Source organism: Microtus oregoni, unplaced genomic scaffold (genome assembly GCF_018167655.1).
Source record: "Microtus oregoni isolate MIOR12 unplaced genomic scaffold, Mior012 000032F_ref0000030, whole genome shotgun sequence".
In the NCBI taxonomy this organism is placed as follows: Eukaryota; Metazoa; Chordata; class Mammalia; order Rodentia; family Cricetidae; genus Microtus; species Microtus oregoni.
Window position 1 is genome coordinate 28,498,139 of NW_024543091.1, and position 21,613 is coordinate 28,519,751.

The 21,613-nt window shown below is 46.4% G+C and overlaps 1 protein-coding gene across 1 annotated transcript in view; it reads left to right on the forward strand.

Moving 5' to 3' along the window:
* Window positions 1–19,636: 19,636 nt before the first annotated feature.
* The window catches only part of Rec114 (REC114 meiotic recombination protein), a 97,194-nt gene continuing 95,217 nt past the window's right edge, over window positions 19,637–21,613 (forward strand). Inside the window, exon 1 of the mRNA XM_041679542.1 lies at window positions 19,637–19,792. Within this exon, the coding sequence (XP_041535476.1) occupies window positions 19,637–19,792 (156 nt within the window). The remainder of the gene's footprint in view (window positions 19,793–21,613) is intronic.

Here is a 21,613-nt window from a genome sequence, read left to right on the forward strand (position 1 = left end):
CTTCCTCCAGAGTGGGAAGTGCCTTTGGGCAGTGGATATGACGAGGGCTGGGATAGAAGCAGCATTGTTTCCTTATCTTGCTTATTCCTGTTGAGTGTGTCTGTCCCTCCTGCTGGATTATTTTCTAAAAGGAAATTTACTTATTTTAATTTTGTGTGTATAAGTGTTTCATCTGTGTGTTTGTCTGTGTAACACATGCATGCAGTGCCCAACAGAGGACAGATGGTGGCACATCCCCCAGAACTGGAGTTACAGATGGTTGTGAGCAACCATGTGGGTGCTGGGAATTGAACCTGGGTCCTCTGGAAGAGCAGTGCTCTTAACACTGAGCACTCTCTGCAGCCCCCACAGCAGCCGTTCTTCATTGGCTTCACACTCCAGATTCTTCAGGTTCAACCATGGATTGCGTTGGCTCTGTGGAAATCTGCTAGGTTTTCAGCTCCAGACTGTCAGCGAGCTTTGTAGTCGCAACCTCTCCAGCACCCAGCCATCACTGTACTCTTCAGCCCCAATCACTGTGTGAGCCCGTGGAACAAATTCTTTGTACAGTATCTATTCCTTCTATCAGTTCCTCCGTATCATGAAATCTTCCTTACCTAGCCTGTGGTCACCATCCTTGGTCCAGCAAGCTCAGAAGCCATGCCCATACATATTTTCCCACCTGTGAAGCGTGGCTTGCAGCTCTTTTGGTTAATGGTCCTTTTTAGTCCAGTCTTGCCCCACTGGAGCCGTGCTGAAGCGTGACCCTTGCTATCGGTATAAAGGCAAGGAGAGGTGGTAGTAGGAGGTAGTGATCTTAACAAATGACTGTGTGGGGGACGGACACACCTGTTGGCTGTTGGCTCCGAAGGATCAGGGTTTTTTTTTCCTCTTAAAAAATCAAAACTTTTTAAAAATGTGTCTGAGTGATTTGCCTGCAGGTATGTCTGTGCACCGCATGCATGCTTGGTGCCTGTGGAGGTCAGAAGAGGGGGTCAGATCCCCTGGGCTGGAGTTACAGATGGCTATGAGCCAACATGTGGGTGCTGGAAACTGAACCGGGGTCCTTGGCAAAAACAGCCAGTGCTCTTAACTACTGAGCCACCCCTCCAGCCTGGTTACAGGGTCTTAAAGGCATCCACTTAAAAAAAGCTTCATCCCCTGCCAGGTCCTGATCTCACCTTACCAGGACCCTCACTTAGGGAACTTGTTAAGACATCCTATACATCCTATATGTCCTATACGTCCTTCTGCTCCTTTTTTTTTTTTTTTTTTTTTTGGTTAGACTGAACTGAACGTAGGTCCTCACACAGGCGAGTACTCTCTACCTCTGAGTCATACCCAGTCCTCATCTTCCTTGGTAATTTTGCCACTCTTGCAATCAAAGTTTGGCTTGATTTTTGAGCACAATTTGTCCTCTAGCTACCGAAGATGAGAATAACTTTGAACATCGCTATGCAGGCCCCGTGGCTTTCACAGTGTGTCCCAATGTGATACTAGGCTGATATAAAAGCTTGCTACTTTTTTTCCTTCTAGGTTTCTATGATAGGTGACAATAGACAACCAACTCAGCCGTCCCTATGGTTACCACTGGCCCTGTAGCTTTCAGATGCTAGAGCTGTTGAATAGCAAAGCATCTCCTCTGTCTCCCAACCCAGTGGATAGGTAAGAGCTTAATTACTGTGATAATGTAACAGCTGGTATCACCACCCCGTGTACCTCTAACTGTGCACCACAACTGCCCTCGGGTTAGCAGATGACAGGATCTGTCTCCTTGGATTGCTTTGGCACAGCTTTCTTGTGGTAGAAAGGAATGTGTGAATGAGCCGTGTCTTTGATGGTGTTCCCAAACTGCAGTAGGGTGGAGAAAGTGAAGAGAGACAGCGAGGGAAGGAACACAGTAGAAGTTCCTCTGTGGAGCCCATTCATCCCTGGCTCAGAACTGCCTCTAGAATCCTTCACTACTCCCAGAACTTCCAGCTCATCTCTCTCTCACACGGTGAAAGCCCTCAGAGCCAGTCACAGGTGGTCACAGTGGGGCGCTGTTCATTTGTGTGATCCCGGTGAGTGCTGAGCACAGATGAATGTGTCATTGATGGCATATACACAGTAGACTAAATTAGTGTTCTCCACCCCAACCTCCCACAAAGGATAGGATCAAGGAAGCCGTCTTTGCTTGCATAGGAGAACCATCCCCTGAGAATGTGTAACTGTCTGTGTCTGACACTGGGCTTGTGCCTTGAATGAATTTATTCTCCTTAATATCCAGAAACTCAAACTAAGAAATTATCATAAATTTGCCTCAGGCCAGTGCTACCTGTGGGATGATCAGCTGAAGCACAGGAGGCAATGAAAACGTCTTCGTACAGCCTAAGGTACCCAGCGGAGGAGGTTTGATGATTCATCTGGTCAATTTGAGCAGATTTACAATTGCCCTGGAAACACATCTTTGGGTGTGTCTATGATGGTGTGGCTGGAAAGAAAAGGGGGGACCCTTCTTGAATACGGGTGGCAGCCTGTGTCCTGGGGTCCTGAACTGAACAAAAAGGAGAAAAGGAGCTGAGCATCAGCATCGATCTCTCTCTGCATCCAGGCTGCAGATGCAATGTGACCGGCTGTGCCCTCCCGGTCATGAGGGACTCTACCTTCAAACTGTAAGCCGAAATAAGTCCTTCCTTACACAGCTTTTGTAAAGAGGGTATTTTTCATGGAAACAAGAACAGTAACAAAGACAGGGAGGAGAAGCAATGGCTTTCTTTCATTTTCTTTTTTTTTCTTTTCTTTCTTTCTTTGGTAAGGTCTCTCTCTACATAGCTCTGGCTGTCCTGGAATTCCATGTAGACCAGATTGACTCACAGAGACCAGCCTGCCTCTGCCTTCCAAATGCTGGGATTAAAGGAACAAGCCACAATACAATGCCTGACTGGGAATGACTGTCAATGAAGCTACATACAACATAATACCATTAAAATGGTTCATAGAGCCAGGAGAAGTGGGGGTGTCTAACTAGTGTAGAGCTTCCACTCTGCAGGATGGAAAAGTTGCGGTGGCCCACAGCAATGTGTCTATCCCTAACATTACTGAACTACGCGCAGAATTTTACAAACCATCTCATCTCAACCGTGAGAAAACCCTATTGCTACAGTGGAAAGGGAAGGTTGGAAAAACACATTAAAATACTAACAAAACCAGTTAGCAGAATCATGGGTGATGGACTTTATTTTTCTAAACCTGTTTTAGTAATCTGTCCCTTAGGATTTCAGTTCGAGAAATGGAAAGCTTAGTTTGAACTCTTTCAAAAAATAAGGGAGTAGTTTTTTGGCTCCTGTAACTGAAAAGGCCAGAGGTGAGATGAGCTTAGGGCCAATTCTCTTCAGAAGTGGCCTTCAGGGACCTAAGGGTGCTGCTTTCTGCCCTCCCTCGGTGGCCCCAGCTTGACCTCCGAGGCTGGTTCCCTGCATGGCGACAGCAGGGCAGAAGCGGTGCCAAGCGCCCATCTATGCCATACTGACCCTGTCTTAATAAGCACCAGCTCCTGACCATATCATGTCTCATCTCCACTTCTGACTTATCATCATGATTAATCTCAGTCCAGGCACAGCCCACTCAGGGTGCTGGCCACCAAGGCTGATGACCTAAGTTTGATCCCTATCGTGTATATGATAGAGGGAGAGAGCTGCCCCCCATACACACACACAATTGTCCTCAGATTTCTGTGCTGTGGCATACCTATGTTCACACTCAGAAAAACAAATAAAGAAAGAAGTAAAAAGTGCTTTTGCTAGTCCTTATCGTACTAGTAATATGTAGAACAAAGCCAACATTCTGAAGTCAGCTTCAAACTCATAATCAACTAGGGCTGATATAAAAATATTTAATGAATAATATAGTACAGTTACAAATCTGTGGGAGGTATCACTTGCCATTGCACTGTACTGGTGACTTGAGCCATGGGCACATCCTATTACTTAGTCACCATCAGCTCAGAGTATCTCATAAATCTGTAGCCCATCAGCATGCCAGAATACCAGAGACAGAAGTTCAAGGGAGAGCAGGGCCATCATTATCTAATACTAGCAGAAGCATGGGCTCAAGAAAGTAAAAATAAAATCCACCCAAAGCCTCCCTAGTCCTTTGTGGCATTAAGAGAAGTTTTACTTCACTGGGGACAAGACAAACTAGTATCAAAACGAGCTTGGTTATATGTAGAGCTACCTTGCCAACCTTCCATGTTCTTGTCTATAAAATGAACTCAGAATTGCCTCTAAAGTCAGTTGTGAAAACTTAAGAGTATATTAATCTGTTTTTCACTGTTATATCAAAATACCAGAGGCTGGGTGTTAAGGAGACTTATCTAGCTTGTATTTTAAGGGAATAAATCTAACATCCAGTGGCCTTCGTTAGTTTCTGGTGAGGGTTTCTTTGGGTATATCATATGAGAGGGATGGAATCGTAGCTGGAGGGCATCAGAGGGGGGTTATAAGACAAAAAAGGAGCAGAGATCAGACCCAGTCTTTCCTAGCAACTCGTGCACTCAGAAGCTAGCTGAGGGCCCAAGTTCATGGTAAGAATAGCTTCCTCCCTGTTAGCAGCAACTCCCTGAAGCTAGCTGAGGACACAGCCTCAATGACCTAACCCCGTCCCATTAGAATGTACCTCTTACAAGAATATACCACCTCTGCACCACCACTTGGAAGATCAAACTGCCCACGTGTGAAGCCTCAAGAAAAACCACACTTAAACTGTAGCTCAGAAAGCGTGTAAATAAGGTATCTAGCTCAGGGTTTCACACAGAGTGGGGAGCTAATTGATGCCGAGAACCGCGTATCATTATCTCAAGAGACCACGGAAAAAACTCAAGCAACTAAGGAGCTTGTAAATGCCTTCGAAGGATGATCAGCAGCTCTGCTTTCTGGCATATGGAAGGAGCCACTGGCTTCTCCACTGTCTCACCCCCGTGCTGGGTTTGAACCATCCACTCATCCACACTACCCCTGTCTCTATATATAAAAAGCTGACAGCCACTAATGCTGGCAACAGCTCTTTGTGAGCTGGAGTTTCTGACAGCCCAACCTCTACAAGCTGTTCATGAGTTATTTTGAGGGACAGTTTGCTGTCAGTCACACAGCCCTCAAGTGGACTGCCCAGGCTAGGCTTGCGCCGGGGCTCATGAGAGGGTGGGAACACCATTTGTTTCTCGGAAATTAGCACACTGGTTCACGACCCATAAAAGGAAGCCGAGAAAAGACATTGCTGCTAACAGGGAGGAAGCTATTCTTACCATGAACCCCCGTCTGCGTCAGGCACTGAGCCGCCTCCTGAGTCTTAGCCAGAAGGCAGCAGGACTGGGAGATGGCTCCTACGGCAAAGCCGTCTGAGTTCGGATCCCAGCTCAGCTAGGAAGGGGGCTTTACACCAACACGTACACCCTTCTCTCCACCCGCTCCCAGCCTCCTGACTGTAGGCTCCTATGGCGAAAGCTCATCCTCAAAGGATGAGAAAAGCAGTCAACCCCTCCTCCATCTGTGGGTGCTGCCTCCTCCTCAGAGACCCTGCCATGCTGTTGCTTCTCCACTGTGTGTCCATGGCATCTGATGAACTCTTTATTCCCCAACGATCCATCTGTGTCCTCTAGAACCACAGTCTCCATCTAAAACCCACCCCCATGTATGCCAGGCACTTACGACCTTGCTGAATCCATGCAAGAAGGCAGATGTGCCAGCTGGTTCTTACGTCAACTTAACACAAGCTAGTGTCATCTGAGAGAAGGGAACCTCAGCTGGGAAATGCCTCCATAAGATAGGGCTGAAGGCAGGCCTGGAGGGCACTTTCTTGTTAGTAGATTGATGGGAGCAGGCCGAGCCCATTGTGGGTGGGGATACCCTGGGCTGGTGGTCCTGAGTGCTATAAGAAAGCCGATTGAACAAGCCAGTAAGCAGCCTTCCTCTATGGCTTCTGCATCAGCTACTTCCTCCCTCTTGTTCTGTTTAAGTTCCTGCCCTGAGTGACTCTGATGATGAACTACAATACGGAACTGTAATAAAATAAACCCTTTCCTTCCCATCTTGCAGCATGGTGCTTCGTCACCACAACAGTAACCCTGACTAAAACATCAGATAACAGGGCTAGGGACAGAGCTCAGTGAGTGAATTCTCAGGACCAATGTAAAGCTGGCTCTCAGAGCTATAATCCAGAACTCCTAGGAGGAGAGTCCCTGAAGTTCCCAGGCAGAAGACAAGAGGCTGTCTTGAACATTGTGAAAGGTGAGGATCAAAACCAGAGGTTGTCCTCTGGCCACCATCATATGCATGTAGCATATGATGACACACACAAATACACACACATGCACAGGGACAAACACAGAGACATGGACATACAGACACACACACACAAACACACACACACACATGTACTAGACATACAGATACACAGAGATACACACAAATACACATGCACAGAGACACACACAGAGACATGGACATACAGACACACAAACACACACATGTACTAGACATACAGATACACAGAGACACACACAAATACACACACATGCACAGACATACACATGCACAGAGACATGAACACACAGACACACACAAACACACACACATGTACTAGACATACAGATACACAGAGACACACACAAATACACATGCACATAGACACACACATGCAGAGAGACAAACACAGACATGGACATACACACAGACACACAAACACACACACACACATGTACTAGACATACAGATACACAGAGACACACAAATACACACACATGCACATAGACACACATGCACAGAGACAAACACAGAGACATGGACATAGACACAGACACACACATGTACTAGACATACAGATACACAGGGACACACACAAATACACATGCACATAGACACATGGATAGAGACACACAGACACACATGCACAGAGACACACAGAGACACAGACATACACACAGAGACACACACAAACACGTATGTAGACACACAGAGACACAGACACATATGCACATAGACACACAGACACACACACGTAGACAGACAGACAGACACACATACAGTTGTTTTGCTTAAAAAGAAGGCAGATACTTCTTACAAGTGATGAAACTAAGGCTCAGAGACACTACCTTGCCCCAGCTGGGTTCAAACCCGGGATTTTCAACTATAAAGTTCAACCAGTATTTCTCAGAAGTGATGTTATTAGTATTGGAAGCAGAACATTTTTGAAAATTGAATAATGTTTAGCATCTCTGGTCCCTGAGCGGTAAAGGTCAATAGCAGGCCCGGGTCACTGTAACGATTAAACCTGTCTGGCAGGGTGTGGTGGTGCGTGTCTGGAATTCCAGCGCTCTGAAGGTGGGGACTGGAGGACTGTGAGTTCAGCCTAGGACGTGTGTGGAGTAGGGCAGCACACCCTGGGCTAAGAACTGCTTGGATCAAACTGTCTCTGGTAGAGAATAGGAGGAGAACATTGGCGAATGCGACCAGGAGTGACTTCCCCTAGGGTGGAAACAGGTTTGCTGGCCGGAGGACGGGCGCTCCCGTCAGTTTCTAACTCTCCCTCTGTGTGCGCACGTATGTGCCAACAGATGGGTGTGAGGTGTGCCCTCGAGTGTGCAGAGGAGTGCGCAGGTCCAAGCTGCCTAAGATCCCTACCTTTCTTCCTCCACATCCAGTCTATTCAGTCCTGCTGATCCTCTCTCCTAAATACATCTTCCAGCCACTTCTGCTCTCCTCCCTTCTCTACATCCCATATCAAACCCCTCACCTGGGCCACTCTAGCGGCCCACCTCTAAGGGCAGGAGGGCCAGCTCACTGTCCTCACCACTGTCAGCAGGATCTTTCTGAAAGGCAAATCAGGCTGAGTCACCCAAGTCACCCACTCCCTGTCTCAGGATTCTTCAATTGCCGCCCTTCCAGTGGTTCTAGAAGCAGAGTCCTGTATCTCAATGAGATCTTCAAACAGAAATACCGTATGTTCAGTAGATAAATGAGGGACTGTCCTGTTAACTGTGCAGATTCCTTAGGAAAGCATATGAGGGCTTTCACAGTCTGTCCCCCACCTACTTCCACAATAGCATCTGTGCTTACGTGCGTGTGTGCGTGCATGTGTGTGTGTGTTGTACATATGTGTGTGTTAGTACGCAGGTGCACAAGTGTGCGGGTGTTCATATGGGTGGAGGCCAGAGACAACCTCAGCTTTTTTGTTCTCTCGTCGGCTGGAGCTCCCCAAATAGATGCTGGTCAGCCAGCAAGTTCCATTTTCTGCTTCCCCAGTCTAGAACAGTCACCGCGCCTGGGTTGCTGGTGTTTTTTTTTCCCCAAACTTGGGTTCTAGACAATCCCATTCAGGTCCTTATGCTTGCAAAGCATGTTTTATCAACTCAGCCATCTCCCCGGTTCCATAGCATCATCTCTGACCTTACCGAAGGAAACGGGCTGAGCTTGAGGAGCCTAGAATCAAATGGAGTTCAAATCCTTTCTCACTTTCCAGCTGTCCAAATGGACACCCTTTCACTTCTCTGGACCTGGGTTTCCTTAATGCTAATGTGGGCCTGATAATACCTCATGGGGACTCTTGAAGACAAGCCAGGTTTGTACTTGTGAAGCAGTTGGGGTAGAATGGCTCCTGGTCTATACTAATGGCTCTGTCAATGTTAACTCTTTTGACCCGCTTACACTTAACCTTGAACTGCCCCAAATGTCTGCAAATGACCTGAAGTCAGAAGCTGCTCAAGTCTCTGTTTCGTGCACGCTGTATACGTGTGTGGTAAGAGGTGCAGGGCTTGGCCACTGGTGAGGAAAGGAGACTTTTGTAGGAGGAACACGCAGAGACAGGATTCCTGTGTCACAAAACTGTTCAGGCCTCAAGAGAACCCTAGGCACCAGCATCACAATCAGCTTCTTTCTTCTTTCTGAATGTTGGCTTTGTCACCCTTCTACTCGAAGAGTAGAGCATCCAATTTTCATTCTCTAAATTCTTGAGGGACCCATTCCAATTGGCCAATCTATTTTCCAGTGCCTCCTATATTGGGTAAAGCCCCTACGTGTCTGGCTACTTTATAGGCCATCGACTGAGGAGGAGTCCAATTGGCAGCCACCATCCTTTAAAGGCTGGCCTTGCTATCATTGTAGCTGAACTGGTCTCAGGTTGGAGGGGCGGGGCAACACTTCTGTAGCATCCCACAGCCACTGGCTGGACAAGGGTCCTTCCTATGTCTCTCCCTGGCAAGCTTGTTTTCCTATCAAGTTTCTGTTCGTATCTCTTCCTTGATTTTTCCAGGCAAAACTCCTGTGCTTCTGACTGTCTTTGCACAGAAGCTCCTTCGGTATCTCTAGCTTCTGGCACGGTGAATGGTTAACAAAAATTGTTAATCAGATGAATAAAAGCCACTGAGGTACATATGTAAAAGATGATAGCTTTCAACCTGAATTTGTCTTCTTTGTCAAAAGTGTGATTCCTTTTCAAAACTAAGACAAATTCAAACTGAAGAGTGTGTTTGTTACTGTGTCGTCAATCTGGCAAAGCCTAGAGTCACATGGCAAGAGGGAACCTCAACATAAGCCGTGTTCCACAACAGTTCCTGCCTCGAGTTCCTGTCCTGACTTCCCTCGTGGTTGGCTTGAGACCTGGAAGCATAATTCAGATAAATCCTTTCCTTCTCAAGTCACTTTCAGTTGGAGGGTTTTGTCGCAGCAACAGACCAGCAATGAGAGACTATCAGGAGATGCTAATGTGAGGAGGGCTTCCCGCACCACCCCTGGGGCCGTCAGTCTCTCACGTGTCCCGTTTCTCAGCTCCCTCTGGCTGAAATGTCCTCTGAAGGCCCCCGTACCCACTGCCTCATCTGTCTCGTCCCCTTCTGACTTCAAATGCTGGCTTCTCCAGGAACAACTCCTAGACCATCCGCTGCCAATCATTTACTTATTTCTCCAGCTCTGAAAGACATGCTATGACCACTTCCATATTTATCCGAGAGAAAAGAGATTTGTTTCCTTATGTCTTTTTGCCTAGAAGGAAGCAGGCAAGGAGAGAGACTCATCTATACAGCTCCCATCCTCCCAGGATGGTCGTTGGAAAAGAGTGGGGTCTCAGCCCGTAGTAAAAGACTATGGACCAAGCAGCTATTCCGAGCAGCAGAACCTCCCCACAGCTGGAACTTGGACTTTGAAATGTAGTTTCTTACCACAAACCTTTTCTCATTACATTTGACTCCGACTGAAAGTATTTCTTTTTCTTTTTCTGTAGTTTTGGTAATTTCCCAGAGCCTCTTTCAGCTGGCTAATGGACACAAGGGAATCCAAAAACACTCACTAATGTGCCACCTGTGGACAGCCGAGACCCGTGGCAAACTTTCCAAATGGTTTTTATATGATTGCTTTGCTTTGCCCAAATAAGGTCTTTACATTTGATGAAATGTGAAATTTCTCTACATCCCTGGCTTCTTTTCTTTCTTTTTCTGCCACTCTGCCATTTCAAGGACTAAAATGTAATTAAGCAGAATGCCAAGTTGTCACCCAAGAAGCTTTTTTTTTTTTTAATGCAAAGAAAAGCTTCTTCTCATTGCTTGCTGGCCAGAAAACAGCTCTGTCGCATACTGTGTTTGAAAATAAATTCCAACTGTAATAAAGACTTAGATGTAAAACTGAAATGTAAGGCTATGAAAAAGGAAAATAAGTCAATGGCATGAAAAACTTCCACAGGGAAGTAGAAAAAGACAAGATCTTCTGAGTAAATTGAGAGCATGGGGACCTTGGGGGAGGACTGAAGAAGGGAGGGGACGGGCAGGGAAGGGAGCAGAGAAAAATGTAAAGCTCAATAAATATCAATTTAAAAAAGTGAGCACACATGGCTCAGCAACTCTCCCTTTAGATTCATATTCCAGGGGAAAACTCACTTGTGGATTGAAGGAAACCTAAGGAAAAGAATAAAGCAGGGTTTTGTGTGTGTGTGTGTGTGTGTGTGTGTGTGTGCGCGCGCGCGCGTATGTGTGTATTTTGTGTGTTTTTTCTTTTTGGAATAGTGAAGTTTGAGAACCTTTTTTTTTTTTTTTTAGCTTATATTCCCTGAAGCAAAGATCAAAACAGGGTCTTTCTTTTTGTATACAATTACAATCATCCTGTTAACTACTGAGGAGAGTCACTGAGACCCAGATGTCAACTTCCAGCTGCTCAGCCCCTTAGATAAACTGCTGAAGCATTCGCATATGCAAATCCTCTCTGATGCTTTGAACCATCCATAGGTGACTTATACCTAATACAATGTGAATAGTTGTGCTTCTGCATTATTTATGGAACGGTGACAAGAAAAGTCTGTACATGTATTTTTAAAGCATTTTATATTTTATTTTATTAATATCTTTGTGTGTGTGTGTGTGTGCATAGGTGTGTTTTTTTCCTGTGCACCTGAGTAAAGAGGCCAAAGGATTAACCTTGGGTGTCATCCTCAAAAGTGCCATCTTCTTCATTTGAGTTGGTCTATCATTGGCTTGAAGCTCACCCTGTCTCCTGTAAGCTCTGAAACTACGTGCCCCCAGTGTGGCTGTAGAGGACTTATTAAATGGAGGGTGCAGAAGAATGGACCCTTAATTCTTGTGATAAAATTCACACAGCACGAGAGTCATTATTTTAAGGATTACAATTATAATGTACTGGGAAAATTGTCCTCTGACCTCCAAATGCACACTGTGGTACATATGTGTATTAATAAGTAAAATATCATTTTAAAATATATATTAAAATATATAGAGAGAATTTTCTCAAAAAAGGGCTTTTCATTCTAAAGTATATTGCGATGCTCTCCAAGATAAAGTGTTGCATGCAGGTGAACAGTGCAAGTATCCCTGCCTTTCCCAGAGGTCCGCCTACAGCTGACCTCCCAGCTTCCTCCGGTCCTAACCTAACATCTGCTGCAGGTATGCCTTCGCTGGCTGCCGGCTGAATTATTCAAATTATCTCAAGGATGAAGCTCAGAAGGTTCTTGCTGAGTCACTGTTCAACATAAAGATTTTCTTCATGATGGTTTCATCTGTCTCTGATCTCACCGTCCCTGTCTACAGAGGTGGGTAAAATGATTTCTCCGGGGAAGGAAAGAGCATGGACTAAGCAATGCATTAAATTGGAATAGCTTTCTAGAGGGGTCTACACTCCTCAGTTTGACAGTGTGGTTGCAGGTGTCACAGTTAGAAATGTCCCAAATGGAACAACATCCAGGATAAGATTTTTAAGATGTTAAATTTCGACTTTCCCGTTTGCTGTACTACTTCTGGGTATTGGATAGGAAAGGAGTTTTCCCCAGGTTTGCCCTTTGTTTGTGCAAAGTGTCTTAAATCATCCATTTCTTCCATATTCATATCTACAGCCCTTCACTAAGAGGAAAACCACGCCAGGAACCCTGATTCCCATATGAACAAAACAGTCCATTTCAAGGTGTGGGTTTGTAGTTTTCTGTAGGGTTTGTTTTCAGCTCCTCTTTGCGAAGCATGCTCCCAGATTTACCAGCTGGCAAACATGTTTCTAACCAGCCTGTTATTCTCGGGGCTTTAGTGAATGGGAGACATCAGTCTTGATCTCTTTCCATGTTGTGCCAATGAGCAGCAGCCTGAGAACACGTCGGTATTGTCTGTGTCACACTGAAGTCCCCTCAATTACCTGCAACAGGACAGCCGGCTTTTGCCGATGAAGGACAGCGTAGAAATGAACATAATTGCTTTCTAACTGTAAACGTGAAGTTCCACAGGAGCATCCCCTTCACACACAGCTGCCAGGGCTCTGACATTATGGAGACACATCATCTGGCTATATTGATGAGAACAGGGATGTTCTGGAAAACCCCCGCTGTCATGGACAGTGCCCTGCTCTTCTCAGAGACTCTGTGTGTTGCAGCCGAGGGACTCAGCAGGCAGAACAAAAGTGCACATAGCTGTCATCCTGCAGTGCCAGGGACCTGAGGACACTGAAGGCATCTTTGCCTTTGCCAACTTAATATCCTAGGGAGAAGGGATGTCTAGAGTTCCTGGTCTGTTTTAAGAAGAACATGATCAGATTCTAAAACTATTTCTCCTTCCTCCCTTCCTTCCTTTTTATATTTTTAATTGATTTTTTAATTGAGCTCTACATTTTTCTCTGCACCCTTCCCTGCCTCTCCCCTCCCCTTCAATCCTCTTCCAAGGTCCCCATGCTCCCAATTTACTCAGGAGATCTTGTCTTTTTCTACTTCCCATGTAGATTAGATCCATGTATGTCTCTCTTAGAGTCCTCATTATTGTCTAGGTTCTCTGGGATTGTGATTTGTAGGCTGATTCTCTTTGCTGTATGTTTAAAAACCACATTGATAATTGTCTTTCTGGGTCTAGGCTACCTCACTCAAAATGATGTTTTCTAGCTCCATCCATTCTCCTGCAAATTTCAAGATGTGATTATTATTTATTTATTTATTTGCTGTGTAGTACTCCATTGTGTAAATGTACCACATTTTCCTTATCCATTCTTTGGTCAAGGGACATTTAGGTTGTTTCCAGGTTCCAACTATGACAAACAATGCTGCTATGAACATAGTTGAGCACATGTCCTTGTGGCATGGTTGAGCATCCTTTGGATGTATACCCAAAAGTGGTATTGCTGGGTCTTGAGGAAGGTCATTTTCTAATTTTCTGAGTAATCACCATACTGATATCCAAAGGGGCTGTACCAGCTTGCATTCCCACCAGCAATGCAGGAATGTTCCCTTTACCCCACAACCTATCCAGCATAAGTTGTCATCAGTGTTTTTGATCTTGGCCATTCTTATTGGTGTAAAATGGAATCTCAGAGTTGTTTTGATTTGCATTTCTCTGATGGCTAAGGATGTTGAGCATTTCCTAAAGTGTCTTTCAGTCATTTTAGATTCCTCTGTTGAGAGTTCTCTGTTTAGGTCTGTACCCCATTTTTTATTGGATTATTTATTCTTTTGATGATCAATTTCTTGAGTTCAGTGCTCCCGGGGTTTGCTCTGCTCCCATGGAGTTTGCTGTTTCAGGCCTGCTCTGGTCTAGGTTGCTGGCTCAGACCTGTTTCTGTAAATGTCCCTGGTCTGGATCTGCTCCTGTGGAGGTTTCTGGCTCTCTGATTTTCTCCCTTGGAGGTCCCAGACTTGGGTATGCCCAGACCTGCAGAGGACCTGGCTCAGGTCTACTCCCTCAGAGGGCCCAGACTCACGCCCAGACCCACAGGGGTCCTGACTCAGGTCTACTCCCTCAAAGGTCTCAGATTCATGCCTGGCCAGCAGCAATCTCTGGCTCTGACCCACTCACTCAGCAGTTGTTCCCCTGTACCTGCTGCTGTGGAGTTCAATGTCCCAGGTCTGCTCTGGCCCAGGTCGCCAGCTCAGTCCTGCCTCCACAAATGTCCCTAGTCTAGATCCCCTCCCGCTCCCATGGAGCTTGCTGTCTCAGGCCTGCTCCAGCCTAAGTCACTGGCTCAGTCCTGCTCCGGTAGAGTTCGGCAGACCCAGGCCTACTCTTCCCTTTTTCCTTTCTTTTGTAAGGTCTTGTGTATAGGCTTGACTTCAAATTCACCATGTAATCAAATATAACCTTAGCCTCTACCTCCTGAGTGTTGAAATTACAGCCTGTGCCACCATGTCCACTCAACTTTTGCAGGGCTAGGGCTTCAACCTAAGGCTTCAAGCATGCTAGGCAAGCACTCCACTAAACCCACATGCATTCCTCTTCAAACAGTTTTGCAGTACAGCTTGGACAATCATGCCAACTTCTCAAGCAACCAGCACCTCTCTGTATCAAATATCACCTGCAAAATAGTTGCACACAGAAAGGATTAAAAACAGTGTTTAATGAAATAAATACTTTTTTCTTTATATCTGTGGGATTTATTTTTTCCTGTCTGGTAACCATCTCAGAAGAGGAGGTACTGTAGAGAGCTAGCCTCCAAAGTCAAATAATCATTCTCTTCATCAGAGTGGCTGTGACCTTCTGCAGGCAGCCCTGGAAATGGGGCCTGTAGATTGCTGAGATCCCCTCATAAAAGGAGGAGCAGGATGGGATATTAGACTCTCACCTGCTATCTCAGACACTTCCCTTCTGCACCTCCCAGATAACTGCTTGTAATTCTGCTCTGATTGCTCATGGTCCCATGGACTGGGAGTGTGGGGGTGCTAGAATCTACAGATTGTGAAAAGGTAAAGAATGGGGCTCCATCCATTCAGCTGTGGGAAATTTTCATCCATCATGGGCTGAGACTTTTCAGTGGTGTGGATGCTTTGGGATCACCCACATCTCTGTAAATAGCCCCTCATCCATGCTCTGCAAGAAGATACAATAAAATCATTGGTTTACCAACTCAAACTCTAGTCTGTCAATGGTGCCCTGTCTGGGGGGTGGAGGTTATGTGTTTATTACACCGGAATGAGTTTGTCCAGCAGGGTGATGTGTTAGCCAACAGTCACCTGTCATTCAGTACTTTAGGTCAGAAATTCTGCTGTTACTTAGGCATGGAGGGTCTTCGGATTGAGAATGATGCCCCCTCTCCTGGATAGCTCTTGTACCATCCGCTTTTCTACAGTCGTCTTAAAACTAAATCTAAGGTTCTTTCGCTCTTGTTTGTTGCCATCTTAGTTTGTTTCAGAAGCAGATCCTGGGACAAGGATTCAAGTACAAATAATTTATTTTGGAGATGATCCTAGGAAACACTGAGAAGGAGGGAAGAAGGGAATTAGACATAAAAGAATCGTTCCCAGCTGGAGCTGAATCCCACTAGGGAATGCTGGGAAACAGCATTACACAAATCTCAGCATTATCCCACCCAAGGAGAGAGGAGGAAAAGAGACAAATGGATTCTTGGGACATAATCAATAACTTATTACTCTGTAAAAGTCAAAGCACATCTTGTTCCCACAACGCACAGGATGTGCCTGCCCCTTACTCTTCATCCCTCTTTTATCCTCTTATCTCAAGGACAAACACTCTAGGTGTGGGCACTTGTTCATCCCAAAGATGAACCAGTCACTTACCCCTATCTACATGAGAAATGAATCATTTCTTGGGGGGTGGTATGTATGTGTGTGGGCAGACTTGTGTGGGGGAACATGTATACTGAGGCGCGATGTTGATGACGGTTGTCTTCCTCAATCATCCTTCACTGTATGTTTAGAGATCACTAGGATAATGGCAGCATATTCTGGAAAAAATACTTGTGTGAGGCATTCATAAAAACAAAAACAAATAAAACTCAGTGGAAAACTGGGTTCAGGTGAAGATAGTCACAGCACGGACTAGGCACGTAGGTCTGCGGTAGATGCTTCCCTAGCGTGTGTGAGGCCCTGGCTTCAATCCCCACAGCCCTGGAATCATTTTTTTTTAAAGGTAAACTGTGAGTTACTTATACAATGGAATGCTGTTTGGTACTAAAAAAGAGTAAGTTGTTGATAGAAAGCCTAAAAATGAAATTACAAAGAACAAAAGAAGCAGATCTAAGTCAAGGGGCTTGGAAACGCGTGTCTGTAATACCAACGTTTGGGAGGTGGGGGTAGTGGGAGCAGAAGGAGTTCAAGGTCATCTTTAGTAGAGGTCACCCTGGGCTTCACGAGCTCCTGTCTCAAAAAAGAAAAGAAAATGGTAGTTACGGTGGGTTCACCATCTTTCATGTCTGTGGAGTCCAGGGGGAGGAACGCCAAGCTATAGTGATAAAATAGACCAAACCAGTTGTTTATGTTGTGAGGTGGACATTAACTGGGAAGAGGAAGGAATGTAAGGGTCTCAGACATGTTTCATGTCTTATTTTGGGTAGTTCCATGAATGTACACAGGTGCTGAAACTCACCTAGTCGGCTGGGTGTGGTGGTGCACCCCTTTAATCCCAGCACTCAGGAAACAGACGCGCGGGACTGGGGGAATCTGTGAGAGTTTCAGGCTAGTCTGGTCTACATAGGGCGTTCCATGTCAGGCAGGGCTACATAGTGACTCCCCATCTCAAAAATAAAAATAAACAGCACAAAACACAAACTTCCATTGTACTTTAATAAACATTTCACTTGTATCTTTAGAAAAGAAGACACGTAGCTGTTAAGGAGATGCAATGGTTTGCTCGATGGGCTGATCCCCCCCCCCCCACACACACACACACTAGTGCAAGCCTTAGAAGAAGGTAGATGCCTAGTGGGTTTTACTCTCTACAGTGCTTAGGCCACCTGGGTGTTCAAGGAATTCTCATTAATAGTGTAAGTTTGTGCAAGCTCCCATGCATCAGGCTATGGCTTTATCGTATATCTCCCTCTGCAGACATGACCTGCTCTTGGCAGATGCTGATGGCCCCAGAATCTGGATGCAGGTGTATTGTCTAGGAAGGGAGCTTGCAGGTGGGAACTCAGCAGGACTCTGGGTGTCCTTGGGCACTGACAGGGTCCCAACTGTGAGCGCCATCTGTTCTCTGAAGGATGTCTGACAGCAGCCGCAACCCCAGCCTGGAAGGTGAGTGCCCCAGAGACCCAATGTCAGGCTCCTGTTCCCATCCTCCCTGCCTGTAGCTGGCCCATGGAAAGTCACTTTAACCCTGGAAGCAGAAAGGATCAACACATGTATCATTTCACAGTTTGCCAAGTATTTCCTCCCATATGCTCCTATTTCATCTTGCCGTGATCCCGTAAGGCTGCTGTTTAATGCCCCTCCTTTATAGAGAGGTTGAGTGATTTTCCCAAGGTCACACAGCTGACAAGCCGTAGACCCAAGATTCAAACCGAGCTTTTGACTCTTCGCTACCACATTAAGCACAGTACAGCTGTGTCATTTCAGGACCTTCGGAAGCCGTTTCTGAAACCTGACCCTTTCAGTGAGCTTTACTGGGTGAATGAAATGGTACATAGCAAATTCCCCTTGACTTTAATCCAATTTATCTCATCCCCCCCCCACCCCAAAATTAATCTGCCTGGACCACCTCTAAGGTAGCATCACTTGCTTATGCAATTTTCCCACACTCCTGACCGCCTGCCAAGGAAGGCCCACACTGCTTTGTGGCTGTTGGGTGCTCTTCTGCCCAGCTCCCTTCTGTCTTAGAACTTGACCTTGCTTTCCAGCCGCAAAGGTGCCCCCTCCACCCCACCATGGGAGGCCAGGTTCCGCATCATTCCTTAGGAAACTTTAGCGCTTCCAGCTCTAAGTCAAATGCCACCACCACTGCTCCCTCTCGGTAGACTTGTGACACCATGACACAGTATTTTCTGTCAGTTATGCCCGTCAAGCTCCTGAGTGATCCAGCCTTATAAATACTTAAATTCTTTGTGAATGGATTGACACAATGGGAGCTGTTGTGGAACCCACCCTTTGGAGGCTTTGCTATTCACCCGGCACATGACCTTAGATGAATGACTGTCTGCACCTTGCTCCATTCTTCCTTGTTAGACCCTGAGGGCCCAGAGGCTAGGTGTGCATCCTAAAAACGGGGAACCGTTTCTGTAACCGGGTGTGCTGACTAGCAGAGCTTTTTGCACATTGTAGCTAGTTGGTGTGTTGCACTGAACAAACGACTACCTTCCCAACCATTCTCTAGACATTTGCTGTGCAATTTAAAACCTGTTTGCATGGAGCCAGGTTTGATGGCTCCTAGCTATAACCCCAACACGCAGGAGGCTGAAGCAGGCTCACCACAAGTTTGAGACTGCTTTAGGCTACAACAGAATGAGAGCCTATCTCAAAACAGAAAGAAAACAAAACTCAACTTTAAAAACGATAACGTTTTCAGTTTATTTTTACTGTGTGTTTGGTTAACGTAGTCTCCGTTCTCTGTATCCATTGTCCTGGCTTGACCCAGATTGTATAAACACGTACATTCTTCGTGAGTGGAGCAGACATATGAAGAGACTCCTGGGCCTATAGTCCTGCTTTAGCAGCGCCGTTCACACGGTTTTGTCCATAGATAACGTAATGTCTGCTCTCCGGACCTTATTTTGCCACCATCAGTTCTCTGGGGTTGGGGGTGGCGGTCGGGTAAAAATCCCTGTTGTGTTTCTGTAACTCAACACAAGGTTGTCGGGAGGATAAATGAACTAACAGACGTGGGCATGTTTTGCCGGCTATAAATCACCCAGAAACGTCATTTGCTTGCAGTTTGATGGAGGCACACCTTTTGCTGCCTGGCTGCCCCCTACCCATCTGCTCCTCTCTTCAGGTGAAGAAAGGAGGGGATATGTCCAGGGGCACAGGATGGTGAGGGAGTAGCGATGGTTCCTGAATGGTTGTGGTGGATTTGAGGTTCGGATGTGAAGAGGTGCATGATCTGAGAGACTACTGTGAGGACGGAGACACCCTAGATAGCCTCATCCCAGGGTTTAGTGGTCAGGAAGTCTGCCAGTTTGGGAAATTCTCAAGGCTCAGTCGAGGCTGATGAATGATGAGATGGGCTGCCTTGAGGGAGGTGAAGTCTCCCAATGCTGGCTCTGAAATCTCCCAAATTGTAGGCATAACAGTCTCACTTCCAGGCAATCTCTCTTGGGTACCCAACGTCAAAACAAAAACCAAAGTAAACGAGCAAACAAAAACTAGTGAAGACCACACTTCCGGTAAAGGCATCCTCCTCTTTCGGGTGGGTCTTGAGCTGCCGCGCTTCCTGATTGGCCAGCCGATAGTCGTGAGGCGTCACGTGGAGGCGGGCTTTCCAGGACCCTGGGCAGGCATGGCTGAGGCGGGAAATGTCCGCTCGGGCCTCGGCCTCCCAGGAGAAGTCTCCCAGTGGCCTCTGAAGCGCTATGGCCGCTTCATGCTCTTGGACACGCGAGAGTCACCTGGGCCTAGCTCGGAAGGTGCTGCAGCATCCTCGCCCTCATGGAAGGTGAGGCCTGAGGGTGGAAAGGACTTCCTCTGTTAGAGCCCCAGGAAAGGAGGGAGGCACCTAGGGCCAGTGCCCCACCCTCCCACCCCTATGAGGACCAGAGAGGGTGATTGCTAACCTAGCAAACTTTTGTCTGAGTAGGAATAGGAGGCGTAGTTGTGGTTGATTTAATTCTCAAACTAATATGCAAAGGTGAGATAAACATTCACATAGTCAGCAAATCCTGATTGGACATGGGTTGTATGCTAGACACTGTTCAGTTTGCTAGGGACTTAGCATGGAGCAAGGCCTAAATGGTCCCTTCCCTCATGCATGGTTTTGTTTACATTTTTACAGTGCTTGGTAATCTAAGCGCCCAATCCCTAAACTGTGTGTCTTGACTCATTGGACCTGGTTTTCTGAGAACATAGTACTTTCCCAGATAACGATGTAAATTGTGGCAGGGATAACTACGCCCTCCGTGGCTCAGTCGTCATGCTCTTTGGTAGTCAAGCTTCTCCACAAGACTAACGTTAGAGTCTAGCTGTTTGCATTTTGGTGCCGAGCATGTGCCTTACCACTGAGCTACACTGCTAGCCCCTGAAGTCCAGCTTTGGTGCTGAGTCTCCATGTTCTGGATTAAGATGACTTGGCTTCTCTGAATCTCATTTATACACTACAGAAAAATATATATACAGAAATAATATATTGGGGTCATGTTGAAATTAGTAGAGACAAAACAGGAATAAAAATAGTCTTACTTCATAAGGCATTGTGCACATATACTGAGGTGTTTGTTTTTGGATCGCCCTTGGTTAGATAAAAGAGACATACATATTCCAGGTGGAAGGAATGACATGGGAAAGGTGCCACACCTGAGAAACCTTAGATCTTAGCAGCTCTAACATGTAGAGAAGCCAAAAGGTTGGCGCCTAGGGAACCAAGGGAATGATAGTGGTGTCCGTGTCTGGAGAGGAGGCTAGGTGTCTCGTGACTGTTATCTTAGAACCCACGGGGAAGCCACAAGAAGGGGTTCAATCATTTTCTCCGTTGACAAATCACTCTGTCTTTGTAGATGGAATTAGAGGACAATATCGGTGAATTCAGGAAGACAGGAGCTAATGCCACCTCAGGCCTGCAGGAAGAGCGGGGTGAGAGCAGAGATGGGAAACAGGACGTGTACTTTGGAGGATAGAAATGAAAGGGCTTGGCGACTGATTGAATGTGAGCAGCGAGGGTAAAGGGGTTTGGTTTCTGGCAGAAGCAACAAGAGGGGAATAGGATGCACTGGAGGGGAAGCAGGAGGATCTAAGACTTCAGGTTTGCACATGTTGAGTGTCGTGGGCACAATGGGTGCCAGCTGTACTCAGTTCTGGACTCAGAAGGTGGCCGTGGACACTATGGGTGCCAGCTGTACTCAGTTCTGGACTCAGAAGTCGGCCGTGGGCACGATGGGTGCCAGCTGTACTCAGTTCTGGACTTAGAAGTCGGCCGTGGGCACGATGGATGCCAGCTGTACTCAGTTCTGGACTGAGAAGTCGGCCGTGGGCACGATGGGTGCCAGCTGTACTCAGTTCTGGTCTCAGAAGGCGGATCTGGGCTGGGTATGTGACGGTGTGAGTTAGCATCATGGAGGTGATACAGTCCCGAGGTTCGAAGAGATTCCAGGATCTGTTCCCATGGTAGTGCAACAGCTGTGGATCAGATAGAAGTGTCAGAACCTCACAGAGAGACCAGGGCTGGAGAGTTTCAAATTGCCTAGGAGAATGAGGAGCGTTCTCTCAGGAGGGAGAGAATGCATGTTAAGTTTGCAAAATGATGCTGTCAGGTAAAATAACGACG